The sequence below is a fragment of the Schistocerca serialis genome, chromosome 3 (assembly GCF_023864345.2).
Source record: "Schistocerca serialis cubense isolate TAMUIC-IGC-003099 chromosome 3, iqSchSeri2.2, whole genome shotgun sequence".
Lineage (NCBI taxonomy): Eukaryota > Metazoa > Arthropoda > Insecta > Orthoptera > Acrididae > Schistocerca > Schistocerca serialis.
This window is the reverse complement of record NC_064640.1, coordinates 309523558-309539916: the sequence shown is the minus strand read 5'-3', so window position 1 is coordinate 309539916 and position 16359 is coordinate 309523558. Positions and strand designations below refer to the sequence as shown.

The 16359-nt window shown below is 37.0% G+C and overlaps 1 protein-coding gene across 22 annotated transcripts in view; it reads left to right on the top strand.

Moving 5' to 3' along the window:
* The window catches only part of LOC126470108 (ensconsin-like), a 406217-nt gene extending 392735 nt beyond the window's left edge, over positions 1-13482 (top strand). For all 22 annotated transcript variants that reach the window (XM_050097707.1, XM_050097706.1, XM_050097699.1 and 19 more), the window contains 2 exons: positions 11141-11364; positions 11553-13482. In XM_050097707.1, the coding sequence (XP_049953664.1) occupies positions 11141-11364; positions 11553-11566 (238 nt within the window). In that variant the 3' untranslated portion in view covers positions 11567-13482. The remainder of the gene's footprint in view (positions 1-11140; positions 11365-11552) is intronic.
* Positions 13483-16359: the final 2877 nt, after the last annotated feature.

The window sequence follows — 16359 nt, the reverse complement described above, 5'->3', positions numbered from 1 at the left end:
TAATGAGGAAGTATTGAATAGGATTGGGGAGAAGAGAAGTTTGTGGCACAACTTGACCAGAAGAAGGGATCGGTTGGTAGGACATGTTCTGAGGCATCAAGGGATCACCAATTTAGTATTGGAGGGCAGCGTGGAGGGTAAAAATCGTAGAGGGAGATCAAGAGATGAATACACTAAGCAGATTCAGAAGGATGTAGGTTGCAGTAAGTACTGGGAGATGAAAAAGCTTGCACAGGATAGAGTAGCATGGAGAGCTGCATCAAACCAGTCTCAGGACTGAAGACCACAACAACAACAACAACAACAACAATCTATCTAGTTACCATACAGGTCCTCCTCTTACATTCGGTGCAGGAGTGATCTGACCCACTGTTAGAATGCTTGGTAGGCAGATATAATGTGCAGATTTTTTCTACAAATACTAGCAGAAAACCTGACAGTCATTACAACTGACAACATGCTACTGTTATGCTGATATGTCATTTTCGCTCGTGTTAACACCAGTTTGAAAAAAGAAGGAAGATTAGGTCTTAAAAATTGTCAGTGTCAAGTCATTATGGAGAGAAAGGGAAGGAAGAGCAGTATGCATTTACAAAGTAGCCGTTTTTATATATAAGAGGTAATACCCAAAATCATCATCTTTAATAGGTTAGCACTGATCTTAATTTGTTGTAGTAATTGTATAGAAGTAGCCTAGAGTGGCTGTTTCTACCAGTAGCTGTTTAACATAATTCCATATCCCAGAAGACTCCTTCATGATGGGACTAAAGGAGCTCATTGTGTTAATCAGTGATATGAATTAATATTAAATGTGCACACATTCTTACTCATTTTAAACTGACATAATGGCCAATACAAATTCCACTATGACTGTGATTTTCCATTTGTTGGTTTTAAACACTTATTCAGCATCTCTCCATAATGAGTGAGATATTGAGCTCAATAAAATAACAGAGATTAATATTAAGGATGTTTTCTCTTACTCTAGATGGTGTATATTATTCACTGATTATGGCTCACCCATTAAAACTGTATTCTGGACCAAGAGTCAAATCTATGTTCCTGCCTTTCATGGACAGTGTGCTACCTAGCACACCATCTAAGCATATCTCATAGAAGTAACTCAGAGCTTAAAGTTGTCATGAGTTTCTCGCCTTGTATTCCTAGTAAGGTGGTGTAGTGGTCAGAGTACAGCAGTTAAAATCAAATTAATGATAATCTCTTTTTCACTGTCATTTCTGTGCAAAACTATTTCATGAGTACTTGAAATTTTCTCTGATATTTTTGTCATCAGACCTAAGTTCTTCCCATGAAGACGAGGTGCTGAGCTTTTTCCCTATACAGTAAGTACATTTTTATGTAGATTGAAGGTTGGGGGGGGGGGGGGGAGAAAGGAAAGGAAGGAGAAGGGATTACTGATGTCAGCTGCATCGGTACATTACGCAGAATCAGCGGCAATGAGTGAAAATGTGACCAAACCAGGATTCGAATCCGGTGTCTCCTGCTTACTAGGCAGCTGTGTTAACCGCTGCACCATCCGGGGCACAGTGTTATTGCAACTGCGCAGAACATCTTGGCATGCCTCATGGCTGACTCACATTCCCACCAGACACCACCTATCCAGACATGTCCAAAAGAATAAACACAATGCATTCATATAAGTACATTTGTAAATGGTTAGTCAGTTAAATAGTGCTTATTCCTGGGAAAACATTATTTGTGTAACCCAGCAATATAGTTCCTTTTTATCATTAAATTATCGATTATTAAAACTTTTTTTGAACCCTTTTAGACTATGTGCACAGCTTTTTAATTTGTTGCAGTTTGTAGTCTTTTGGGTTTCTTTTCCTAGCATTACTTTCTCCAATTTATTCTTACCCACATTTTACTGTGCACGGTCATAGCTTCCCCATGAAGTTTCCTGGTTTTATTTTCATGTTTTTCTCACCTGATGTTATATGTTATTTTCTTTTGCCTTTTCCATGTTTATGTGGGCTTAAATTATTGAATTCACCTGTGGAGTTAAAACAGGCACTATGTTCAAAAAGAAGGTATGTTTCTGTGTTAGTATCAAGATAATTTCAACATTATTTGCTATGAGTAATTCATTTCTGTGGTGTTATTTATATGATATTGGAATATACACTGTTCTGTTGCAATTGATGTGACCCCTGTCAAAAGCCTGAATAACCACACTTTGCAATGTGAACCACTGGAAGATATGCAGGAAGAGAATCAGTGGGGTTCTGGAAGGTACTGACAGGGATGTGGAGCCATGCAGACTCCAGTGCTGTGGCCGGCTGCGATAAGCTTCTCGGTTGAGGATCCATGGTGCAAACAGCTTGATTGATGTGACCCTATGCTTTCTTGATAGGATTTAAATCCAGAGAGTTTTGTGGCCAGGGGAGTTCGGTGAACTCATCGTCATGTTCCTTGAGCCACGCATGTAAACTGCAAGCTGTGTGACGCATTGCATTGCCCTGTTGCTGGATGCCATCATGCCGAAGAATGACAATCTGAATGTAGGGGCGGACATGATGCCCAATGGTAGATGCATACTTGCATTGATCCATTGTGCCTTCTAGAATGGCAAGATCACTCAGGGAATGCCTTCCAGCCTGGACCATTCTGATGATTGTCACAGGGTGTTTGTTTTCAGACACTTCATGCCATAGATGCCAATACCCATTCGTAAGATGTAGCATAAAACATGATTCATCCAAAAAGTCCACCTGTCGCCACTCAGCGGATGTCTAGTTGCGGTATTGGTATGCAAATTCCAGCCTTTGTTGCCATCTAACAGAAGTTAGCATGGGTGCATGAACCAGCCGCCTGTTGTGGAAGCTCTTATGCAACAATGTTTGCTGAGCAGTCATTGAGGAGGCACTGGTGGTAGCCCCTTGGTTCATCAGGGTGGTCAGTTGCTCAGTTGTCGCATGTCTGTTTACCTGCACTCATCTCTGCAGCTGTTGATCATCCTCATCATTTATGTCCCATGGTGCATCATAGTTGCTTCAGTGCCCGTTTTGGATAGCACCATTTTGTCATGCATGGTATATTTTAACCATGATGGCACATGAACAGTTTACAAACTTAGTTGCTTCTGAAATGCTTCCATGGTTGTCCTGAACTCTAGTGATAATGCCATTTTTAGTGTCAGATGAATTGCTCCCTTTCTACATTTTGACAAGGGCTGTACTGTTTTCTGTGTCCCCCAACATTCTTTATTTACCCTGCACTGCTAGTGCTGCCACCTGCAACTGGTTATTGCATGTTGCTGTTGAACATAGGTGGTAGTCACATTAATGTGACAAGACTGTGTATGTGATATGGAATTGGGCGGAATACAAACAGTGGAAACAGTAAAGATAACCACTCATTTTATAATAGAGGCATTGAATGGCAGGCACAAAAGCCTAACTTAACTCATAGCTAAGCTGCGTTAACATTTCGTTGATGTTCTACATCTCTATATTGTATTCAGCAATAGTAAACATTGTCAGCTATTCATCGCAGCTGGTATTTGCAAACTGAAATTGATTTGATTGCTGTGTGTTTATGGATGTATCTTTAATAATACACTGGATGTATCATAAATACTTCAGCAAATACTGCCACCTTGCCAGTAGTGACTGACCTGCACATTGATGTCCTCCCTACCTCAATACACCACTTTTGTCGTACTGATTCCAGCTGTATGAATGCCTGTTGTTTTTTGTGAATCACTTTAGAGGTTTTGGTAGTGAGTGGACATCTTGTGTGTAGAAATGTGCCAGCACATTCCATCCTTACTCTCAACAGACTCAAACTACTGTTTGAAACAGATAACTAAGAGGATACAGTTTTATACATCTGCCTTACTAAATTTTGTGGCATAGCAATAAATGGGTGGATATTTTGAGTTGGAGATAGTACATAAATGAAAACTGGTATGTGGACCCTCAGCTTAAAAACGTGTGCCCCTCAGTGCGCACAGGAGCCTACATACATGCACAGCTTTTTAAGCTGTAGCCCCATTGGGGTGAGTGGGCGAGATGGATGTGCAGTAGGGAGGGCCAAATGGAAATGTAGGGCAGGTACTGGGAATGGGAGGGACAGCAACAGAGGGGATGTGAATACAGTATCTGCAAGAGATTGCCCTGGTACTGTTAGAGGCAGTAGTCTGTTGCAGGTGATGGGGCTAGGACAAAGTAGAGGATAGGCTAGATGGAAACATCACTGAGAGAACAACATGAATCAGAAACCAAGAACTCATATGTCTATAAACTAAACCAAAGTGAGGTGGCTGGAAACAAATATTAAGGTATACAAAGTTGATTGGGTGTGGGGGGTTTTAGGAAATGAGACTGAGATAAAAAGGGGGCAAGGTAGGTGTAAGCTAAATATTGATAGAGATAGAAGCCAGAGGGATTGTGAGGCTGAAGAATCTGTTGGAGGGACATTTGCGACCTGTGTAATTCAGAGAAAAGCTGTCATTGGAGTGGGAGGATAAGGTGACACAAACTGCGAAGTAGTCATATGATGCCTGTGTCCAGGAAATCAGTTTCTGCAGGAATTGGTTTGTAGGCAATAGTGATGGACAGAACCAGAAGCCTTGGAGGTCTTTGTATAAGGAAGGACGACATCCAGAAAAGGAAATTCGTATCGTCAAGCTTTTGGGAGATTCCATTAGTTCAGTACCATTTCAGGGACAGGACATGAGACTGAGTTTGGGCAAGGTGTAGGTATGCTTTCCTAAATTAATTTAGGTAGATGAAGCAAAGGTCTGTGGTCAAGTCAGGAATGGGATATTGTTACAGGGAAATAGAGGAAATGTTAAGGAGTTCAGGAAATGAATAATGGGGAAAGTAAACACAGAGACTAGACATTGAAAATTGATAAGTATAGGAAATAGATCAATATAAAACCGTGAATAACTGTTTATTGATGAGATACAAATGGATCGAATCAGTTCGTATAAATTTTTTGGAGTAACTGTGCAGATAGATAGTAACACTGATGGTTACTATGTTTTTCAGTTTTGTTCCTGCCTATGCCTCATACATTATGATCTCCATGTTATCGAATCAGTGTATGGAATTTCTTTCTGGCACTAGCCTCTTTTATTTCTTGTTAAAATGCTTCTTATTTTAATGCAGAGTTGTCATACAAGTCTAGTCAGGTTATCCATTCTTGGGTTCTTCCTTAGTCCTGAACTCCCTTTATGACTTTAGTATCATATTAACTCAACTTGTAATTAAATTAGAGAAAAATGTAAAGTTTTTCTGTTGTACGAACTTGGAAAGTTTTATTCTGCTTCCTTAATCAAGTGCTACATGCTCTCCTCCTTGAGGCACACACAGTATCTATTCAGTGTTCCAACTCGGTCCTAACCCTTTCTAATGTGTCAGTGTCAACTGTCTCAATAGCTTAGATTATTCTTGCTTTCAAATTAGTAACGTCATGTATAAGCATTGTTGTCTTATTGATCTGGTTTGATTTCCTGAAATCTGTACACTTACAGAGTACCCAGTGCACTGTTGTACAAGGGATTCACAGGTTTTTTTTTTTTTATATGTTACGAACAAACTTCAAACTTGGGTGTTTGGCTTAGTTTCAGTAAGCCAAGCCACATATAATGCCTTTTCCTGTGCAGATATCATCCTTCGATTCATTTATGGTGCTCGTACCACATTTCAGTGACAAAGAAGAAACTTTTGTTCAGTTTTGTTGCTCTTTTCACTTGGAAAGGCAAAATATTCATTCATTACTTTACACAGAAAACTTTTTGAGGTGATGTGTCAGACAGACTTTACTTTTTCTCTAGGTTACTGACTGACAGTCACATGAAGTTGAAGTGGTAAAGTGCCTTCTGGGACACACTGTATGTTCCAAAGTGGCATTCTTTTTTTAACACAATCATCCAGTCATCCTTATTTGGGTTTACATGGTTTCCCTGTATTATTTCAGGTGATGGTCAATGTGATTTCTTTTGCAGGCTTTGAATATTTACTCCCGATCCATGTCCAACCAACTGCTTGATCTATAATTATCTCAATGGCTCAACTCTATCCTTTCTCCTTTGGGACTCTTTGCTAATAACAACTTAATGGCTTTGAGAAATCATTGCTATGGGTAATACAGACAAAAATTCCAGCTTATCTGTCCCAGGTTTTTTATCACTGCTTTTAATTTTTTCCTAGTTTTTTTTTCCAGTGTTCTATCTCAAAACATTTTAATGCCATTTTAGAATTTTTCATCCTTGGTATGCAGCACTCTGTAGAGCTTTTTTAAGTCGTGTTCATGAGCAGTGTCAGGCCCCGCTCCCCCATCCCCCTCTTTTTTTCCTTTCCTTTTTTTTTTTTTTTAAATGAAATTTGCAATTTACAAATTAGCGCCAAGCTGTTATGGTTTTTTTACTTTCATATTTTGCATTTTTCCTTCAGATTTTCTCATCTTTCTTGTTTCATTTGACAGACTTATATGTTCAGAGTTAAGTGTTGTCAGCAATAGGATTACAGCATCCATAAGTAGCATGAGTGTGGCACCTTCGTACTGTTTGTTTCAAACATGTTGGAAGATTGTATTGGTTTTCAGTGTAGACACTACGCATGATAACAAAATAAAAAATCCTGCCTGTATTTCCCTATTACCCATTGTTTGGGACAAATTGGTAGTTGTAGTTTTATTCCATGGCTGTGTTGAATATAATGACTCTGGTTACAAATCTGGTCAACTACTTCTGAAATCTGAGAGCATCAACAAATATGCAGAGGAGATAGATTTTCTGTTCCTTATACATCTGTCATTTTGTGGGAAAATGGATAAGGTTTCATCTGGTAGACAAAATATGAAGACATGCTGAAAAGTAATGCTTCCAGGTTTTTCTTAAAGCTTTATATAATCATTATTGACATTCTACATTTTTATTCCTTATGTGTACATATTTGCAGCCTTATGCTGCTAGACTGCTCAGCATTGTAGCATATAACATCATAGTGTGTAATGTAAGTATACCATTTTGTGAGGAATAGCATGCTGTAATAAAGTTTCATATTGGAAGTGTTCATCCACTCATGGAGCACCCTCCCCTTCAGCATGACAATGCCAGACTGCACATGAGCACTGTGACATCTGCAACAATACAGTGCCTTGGGTTCAGCATAATCAGTCATCCTCCATACAGCCCATACTTGGCCCCATGGATTTTCATCTGTTTTGGAAACTTAAAGAATGCCTTTGAGGACTTCACTTTGATAGTGTTGAAGCAGTGCAAGCACAGATGAGGTTGCGGCTTTGTCAACACAGTCAAACATTCTACAGTGACGGTATCAACAAAGTGGTCTCAATTGGGAGAAATGTATTCATCGCCAGGGTGACTGTTGAAAAATAAATTTTGGACATGAAGGGTAAATATGAAAATTGTAAATAATGTTTGTTTTAATTAAAAAGATTAAAGAGTTTTCACATAAATAATTTGGAGGCATTACTTTTCACAAACCGCCTAATTAGTTTCATTTTATTGCCAATAAAGTGAGAGAAAGATTTGGTGCTTGCCCTTACAGAAAATTATTATTAGCAAATAATTCATGGAAATTCAAGTTAGTATTCATGGGGAAGAATAGAATATCATGGATACTTGTAAATACTATGGGATAGTGAACATTTTACAGCTATCCGCAGAATCCATGTACTCATCATACACCTTTCCCATGCCCCCCTCCTCTGGTGGTATGTGTGCTATGTGTTGCAGTAAAAGTAAATTTGTATACCGCAGTTGTCTAAGAGACTCCGGGGGTAGGTTCATTCACATAATAAGGAAAGGTTTTTCTTCCTTTGTGCCCAGTCAGGTTTCCTTCACACTTCTTGTGTGTGCATGATGATAGAAGAGAGAGGGTGAAAATAGTACCAGCACATAGCATACTTCCCTTGAACAGCACTGAGGGGGCTATCAGCCTTAATGTTCACATCCGACAGACTTATCAATGGTGTAACATGCCCTCATTCGATGAGATAGTGGGGAGGGGTTTGGGATTTAATCCAGGAAATTGGCACAAAGTGTGGTGATCAGGAGCTTTGCATCACCAACTCTCCTCCCCTTGCCAGGCAAATATTAAGAATGAAAAGTTATTCGAACACTAGGATTCGCACTGGCATACCTCAGAGTCGAGTGCCACTGGTAGATTTGTATTTAGGAGGCAGAGTTTTTATGAATAAAATAGTATAGCTGGTTTTGTCAACCAGTATAAAAATAGAAGAGAACAAAGAAAAAATCACTCTTGAGGAAATCAGCAAAACCTAAACAATGTATCACTAGTCTGAGAAATTATTACACTGAATACTGTGATAGGTAATTATTTGTTGCAAGAATTCATCATAGATAGTGGATTCTAGAACACTCATAGATGGCAAACATGGTTGCAAACATTTCATATAAGACTAAAAGAAGCCATCAGTAAAAGAACATGGAATAACTAGAGAGCAACCATAGTAACACAATCTGCAGTAGCAAATTTCAAAGACACTTTATTTTGTATACAATAAGAAGATGGAAAATGAATCCTTGTATAATCAATACTTTCTACCCACCGAAAAGACATGCTGATAGGAATAATTTAATAAATTACTCAGTTTCTACATGTAAGTGATTTCATATATCAGGAAAGAGGGACAATAAATTGTGGAAGAGGCCAAGAAGAAGAATATTTTCTGAATGAAGCCGTCTATAATGCTCAATGTATTTTCGCTGCTAGTTGATGCCCTGCTTGGGCACATGTGTATTGTAGCTTAACTTTATGAGTTTTGAGTCCATTCTGATAATAAGCTAAATATAGGGAGATATTGGGTTGGTGCATAAGTTCATATTATTTTTCCATAATTTTAATATAACAGATACACATAACAGAGGTTTCAGTCATCAATAATATATTCTCCTTTGGTATTTACTATGGTCTGCCAATGCTGTGATAATTTTACAATTCTGCGACTGTAGAAATCGTGTGGTTTTGAAGTGAAGAACTCATCGACCAATGTTCAGAGTGCATTTTCATCCACAAAGGAAGTTCCATGAAGGTAGTTTGATAGAGAGTGGAAAAGGTGAAAATCTGAGGATGTAACATCAGATGAATTAAGATGGGTGTGGAATGACTTCCCAACCCAACAATTGTATCATGTTTTTTGTCAGTCTAGCAGAATGAGGACGGGTGTTATTGTGGAGTAGCATCACTTCATGCAGTCTTCCTGGTTGTTGTTCTTGGATTGCATTTGCAAGACAATTCAGTTGTTGACAATAAATATCAGCCGTGATGGTTACACCTCGGGGAAGCAATTCGTAGTGTACCACACCATATCTGTCCCACAGATGCATAACTTTGTCTTTTGAGGCTGCACACAGGTCTTTGTATTGGGAGTTGCTGCTTTGTTTGGGCTCAGCCATTCCTTTCTTTTCCTTATGTTAGCATAAAGACACCATTTCTTGGAACCAATAAGATACAGGATAGAAATGGTCAGTGTTGTTCACAAGCCAGTTGATGATGAGCAAGTGAAGATGTACATATGGCCACCCACTGATTTTTGTGATATTGGCTTAGAGCATACAGTACCAAACACCAAATTTTTGAACCGTCTTCATTGCATGCAAATGTGGCATGAAGTGGAATCATAACAATTCATCACATTTACCAGTTCTCGAGTATCTGACATGGATCATTGTGTCAAGTTATCTTCCATTAGGAATATGGGTGCACTCAACGACTGTGATATGACTTTCAAATGATAGAGCACAGCAATCAGCATCCTTTTCTTCCAGGTTTTATTAGGCAAATCTAGATTTTGGCTAGTACCTAGCCATTAACAATGCACTATTTCATAGTATCAATGCACATCTGAGTAGGTCAGTCCCCTGTCGTTCAGGCTTTTGTTACAGTTCATTAAAGAAAAGCCTGAACAACAGGGGACTGATGTACTAAGACATGCATTGATACTATGAAATAGTGCATTGATAATGGCCAGCCACTAACTGAAATCTATATTTGCCTAATAAAACCTGAAAGAAAAGGACAACTGATTGCTGTGCTCCATCATTTGAAAGATGGATCACTGTGGATTAATGCATTTAAACAATCTTCATCAAACCCCAAAAGTCTTTCCGAATGTGAAGAGCCGCTAATGTAAAAATGATCCTCCTCAAACCGTGGTGCGTCCGATGGCATTATCCCTATAGAAGGTGAAAATGTTTCTGGCTGCCTTTGCTTCTGTCACCCTCTATGGAACTCAAACAGAAGAATATGATGGAAATGTTCCGATTTCTCCACTTCACTCCATTTTATAGTGTCCACAGCTCTGCTCACCATCTCTAAACGACAAAATGACGACTCAAATAGCAACAGTTAACTATAAATAAAAAAGGATCAATCAATAAGTAAACCCATAGAAACTGGAATACCAACAAGCAAAACAAAAATGCCACAAACTTATGCATCGACTTATTATATCCTTAGTTTGTTGCATCATTGACATAAAATATTTAACATTTTTATTATGTTATTTTAATATTACAGGTTTTAAAATTTTTGTTTGCTAAGTACATAATACACTTCCTTTTTTTTTTAATTTAATTTATGTATTTATAACATCAGTTAAAGTTGTACAAGATCTACCACAATAAAAAGTAGTCACTGCAGCACAAGCACAATAAAGATAGTTTAATGTAAAACTTTTGGAGCCAATGATTCCTCCTTCAAAAGCAAAGTGTAAAGAGGAGAAAAGAAAAGGAGCATAAGATTCTTTCTTAAAAGTTAGACTCACACCGAATATATACAAAGAGTAAGAGACAATGTAATAAGGTGGGATGGAAATTAAGAATTAATAATTTTTTTAGTCCTAAATTGCATCACATTCTAAGTTTTATTCTTTTTGATTATAGTTTTTACATTCTTTTCTGCTGGCTCCTCTTTTCCCTACTCCACAAAAGATAGGCCTCTAGTTCGCAAAGTTCAATATTTAACTATCCTTCTTTATTTTATTTTTGTTGTGTTGGTACCATCATTTGTGTAGACCAGAAGTTCTTTTCTATATTTTCACTTAAAATTAAATTTTGTTTTGCCCATTTTTGTAAAATATTCAATTGATTTATTCAAAATGGAAATATTTGTTTTTGCAGGAAACAAAGTAATACATTAGAGATCAGCACAAGCAATACAACACAACAAGCCATAGATTCAACAGAGTTCGAACAAATTTTGGATTTAAACCGCATTCAGGCTACAGGGAAGCTGGCAAATGAAGATAATGTTAACTCAAATATCATGACTAATGGCCCCAATGCTCCCATTATTGCTTTTCAGGACAATCTGTCCAAGAAACAGGATACAAATTCTGTAACTGGTAAGTCAAAGCTGGAACTGCAAGAATTTTGAATTGGTGTTTGAAAGAGGCTGAAGGTGGGAGAGCAATATTTAATTCTATGACTGTGCAAATAAAGATGGAAGCTAATTGATTTTCAGTGTTATATGTTCCTTTTTACATATTTTGTAATGAATTTTTAATATATTTTTAATTTTTATATCTTTCAGACCTGCTATCATAGTGCATTCTACTACACAATTCAAGAAGTGACAAATGAAGAAATTCCGTGCTTACTGCATCAGATACGAATGTGTAATGTAAATAAATTGAGAAATTGTGTCTGGATAAGACTGATTCAAGACTGGATGGTGATCTTTAAGAGTGAGAAAAACCATGTTAATATAATGATGTTACTGTTTAATGATAATATTAATCATAGTAATAACAGAAGTGATACTGCGCAACATGTTATGGAAGAAGACCTATATCATACTCAGCTGCATCACATTTTATTTTTTACCAACACATCTTGTGAATGTTTGAATCTGTACTAAAAAGGAAAACAGATATAAATGTGCACAAAATTAAGAAGCTATGACACTCTGAAAATGCGCTTTGTGTATAATTAGAAAATAATTTTAAAATGAAACCTGGTTTGTTGTCTGTAAATCTAACTATTGTATACTGGTAAAGTCAAAATAGCTTCAGAAAACTAGTATGCTTCCACTTTTGTTATTATTTACTTACAAAATTCTGCTGTGTGTGCATTTTATTTTATTTTCAAGTTATCATTGGTGTATTATCTAATTTATAATGTTGCAGTTGTTGTTTTGGATGTATCATTTAATATTAAAACTCATGAACAGTTTTAGTAATAAAATATTTACTCCCTAGTCAGCCGAACATAAGCACTGTGCAATTTGTAAACCAAGGATGTTGTATATGTTCTGAGTGATGAGTTCACATTTGTTGTTAATATTATAATTTTTCAAAACTGAGTCGTATAAATAATAATGATGTTGGTGACAATGGAAACAACATACATAGTATTTTCCACAGTTGTTCATTATGCACTCAGTCATTTAATGTTACAAAACACAGTGAGAATTTTACATTATATGAGAAAACTATCGCTCCCACTCCCCGTCATTCAGTATTATGACGGTTTTGACTTTCCTGTTTAGCAATATTAAGTAATTCATTGACGATATTTTGCAGCTATATGTTTTACTTTGACATCACAATTGTATCAGCAGTCGTATTTGAACAATTGTAAAATTATTGCTTATTGTGCAATGAAAAAGGGGCACATTAACTATTTCAAATTAAGCGAAGAAAGAATTTTCAACTCCATGAATTAAGTACATGTTTTGTCTGTATGCTAAATTGTTGTGAAAGTAATTCCACTTCATAATTTGTTTTATTGGTATCAATATTTCAGTTGTTAGTTATGAAACTGATTTTAATGCATGTATTTATTTACAAAATTTTAATCAGATCGTTGTTCACTTTGGGGTATTTGATTGTAAAATTTATATTTACTCAGTAACAAATGATATGAGTCGCCTAAGAATCTATATTTAATGTTATGAAAACTAATAAAATTGTGAGACAGACATCATATAATAGGTTTATAAAAAAAAATAAATATTTTTTGGAAAATTTGTTCCTAGGCCCAAGTTGTATACACTGTAACTAGGTTAACTATTAATTCCTCTAAACCACATAACTGAAACATTAATTTTGTCTAATCATTGTGTAATTTAACATATTTTTTTGTTTTAAACTTGCTAAGTTATTGAATTTCATTTTTCACAGCTATTTAATTTCAACAAAATTAGATTTCATATATTCACCACTTTAAAATGTTTCTTGTAATACTAAGCCACGTAAATACAGACATATTTCAGTGATGTTGTTGAAATACTGGACCATATGCTGATACTAAAACTCAACAGTAGGCAATATTTTGTTGCGGAATAATTGTGGAAACAATTGAATGGTAAAAGAAATGGGTGCTGAATAATTGCAGCTCAGTATGTTGTTACTCTAAATGCATTAACTGAAATGTATCAGTATTCCCCCTCCAATTTGCCATTGATTTTACAGCTTTTGGAATTGCTGACTTTAAAATAAAAATTTTTGCCTACTCAATAAGTTGTTTGATTCATATTGTATTGCCATTTTCCTTTTGTGTCAAATGTTACTCGAAGCAATTCATCGAATACGTTCGGAGACTCATAAAAGTTGTCAGCTTACTTTCGTTTTTGCTTACTTCTGCACATGTGTCAGTGACAACAATGAAAAACTTATTTACAGGAAAAGTGTGGAATACAGTGCTGTAGTGAAGGGGTTATTAAATAGTAACAGCCCCACACAGTTATATTTGCAATTAATTGCTCTGTGAACTGGAAATTATTGCAAACGTCATGTGATCAGCAGTCTGTTGAATGAGGACTGTTGTATCACCAGACTTAGCAAATGGTTAGCCTTCTTTCCAAAGGAGATCATGCCTGTAAACAGGATGAAATGTGCAAACTGTACTTTGAACTCAACAAGAACAGTCCAGTAGTAGCTCTAAGGAAGGAAAGTTAAGAGTTAATGTTAAACTGACATAAGATCACAGACAGAATGCTATTAGCTCAGTTCTATAGGTTGGAGAAAGAAATTGCCAATAGCATATTTCAGGAAGCCAGCGTGTGATTTACTTTCCGTAATTTAGGCAAACCTAAATCTGGATGACTGGACAGGGGATTCAGGTTGCAAGTCCTGTGTCTTAATTGTCTCAGTTACTGTGCCACACCACCACACACTGCGCAGCTTTAGGACTTCATTACAAGGGCGTACACTGACATACTCTCTCTCTCTCTCTCTCTCTCTCTCTCTCTCTCTCTCTGGTTTCACAACATCCAACAGCTCTGAGTTCTTTGCTTTTTAATTTGGGATTACTAAGACATAAATTATTTTCTACTTTGAAACTTCCAGTCTCTTCATTGAGGATTCTGAATGGCAGTATGCTAGTATGCTGTTCATGTGGATCATTTGTGAAAGAGCATGTTTTACAAAACAGTGTGTCCATAATTTCCACTTCAGCTTATACAAATAATACTTATCAATGAGAATGTTAAGTTTGTGTGTGTGTGTGTGTGTCTATACTATGAATGTTTTAAGTATAAAATTTTAAATTTAAATGAAATGAATTGATCAAAACAGTTTCATCATTTTCCAGCTCCTGGGACACAAATGGTAATCCACTGAAGAGATTAAAGGGCAGTTGGGCTGGAGTATAGCCTAATCTGGTTTGTTCACTGAAGTCATCAATTTTGAAAATTTTTTATCCCACATGAGTTTTATGTACACCATCTATCCAAACAATTCCAAAACTTGTTTTATTCTGGGGTATAAATGACATCAGAGCAGTATTATTTTTAAAAGAATTCTGGTATAATTTTTATCCATTATTGTAAACTGTGGCTTTAGGACATTGGTGTAACCCACTGTGACATCTTCTCCTTCCCCCCTTCCTCCCCCCCCCCCCCCCCCCCAATTCCCCCCACCTATTTTCACGCCATAAAGAAAATAGCAAGTGTATCAGGAATCATTCATCATGAACTCTTGTGTTTCGCTGATCACTGCAAAACTGAGTCCCTCTATAGTGCAGATCCTGGGTACACTCTTTTATGGCAAAGTACTTCTAGTTTTCTATTTTTACTTTTTTTAAATCCATATAGCTTTATACAAGTAAATAAAATGAGGAATGGTGAACAAATAAAAATGAAGGGGCTGCAAAAGGACCAGTCACGAGTGAACTAATTCTCAAAGATGTACGAGTTCATCTCTAGGGTGCTGCTGAATGAAAGATGTACTAAATTGATTATGTATTCTTGATCAGTGTTCACAGTCATGTAGAATTTGTTTGAAAGGCAACAGTTTCAACTTTGACTTGTCAGCTTTATTTCCAATCAGCACAACAGCGCAGCTGTAGAGTCATTGGAAAATTTCGTGCACATATATACGCATCAGTCAGACAAAGCTCCCACAGGTCAAAAACACCACCTTGTCACCCATTGCCACCCAGGTCTTGACTGCAATAGATTTCTGTAGTCAAGCATAGTGCTACAATTGTTCCTGTTGTGATATCTGCCCAATTCACACACTCACTGACCCTTATTTTAACCATACTACTGATAAATTCTGCAACATCAAATCAAAGGCACAGCAACATGTGAAACCAGTCATGCTCTCCACTAATTACCTAAGCTTATTATATATAATCACCACCAAACTAGATGAACACATGAATGGACATAGGAAAACTGTCCACTGAGAGGATACTTAGTGGCTGAGCATGCTCTAAAGTGTTACTCAGGAGACCTGACTAACTACTATACCACACGGGCTGTTAGGGTACCCTAGCCAGTGCGAATTTCCCTAAAATCCAGAGATGGAAATTGTTCTCTGACATACTCTCTTACCCTATCACTGTCCTGGCCTTATGAACTCTGTTTTTCACAATGGCGGAATTCTCTGTTAATTATTTTTTCCCGTTTCTTTCACTTTCTTCCTATTTCTCAACTTCAATATTCTTTCCAGTTTTCATTTGTCTTCCACTTTTAGTCCATCTTCATTTCTCACACTGTCTTTTCAACAATGCCTTTCAACTGAAGCTGACACAGTGCGTACCAATCTCTGACCTCCTACTTTCTCTGTCACTTCATCTCTGCCCACTTTTCAGCTCTCTCCAACCGATTCCTTTTACCTTCTCAAATCACAAACATATAAGCTCCAGAGTTTATGATTAGTATTTTTGACATGAAATGTTTCTCTCAGAATTTCACCTCCTGGATGTAAGTGTTGGCCATTCCTCCTGTCTCCTTCAAGTTTTAACTTTTTTACCAATTGAGTCTAGGGCATTTACCATGAATTACTAAGCTGTAGGGAAGGAAACTTTTGTCATGAAAGAGATGGCAGCTGTCAAAGTGGAGGTGCTTTTGCTTATGGGTTGCTTTTCTATGAATGGAAGTCTGAATGTTA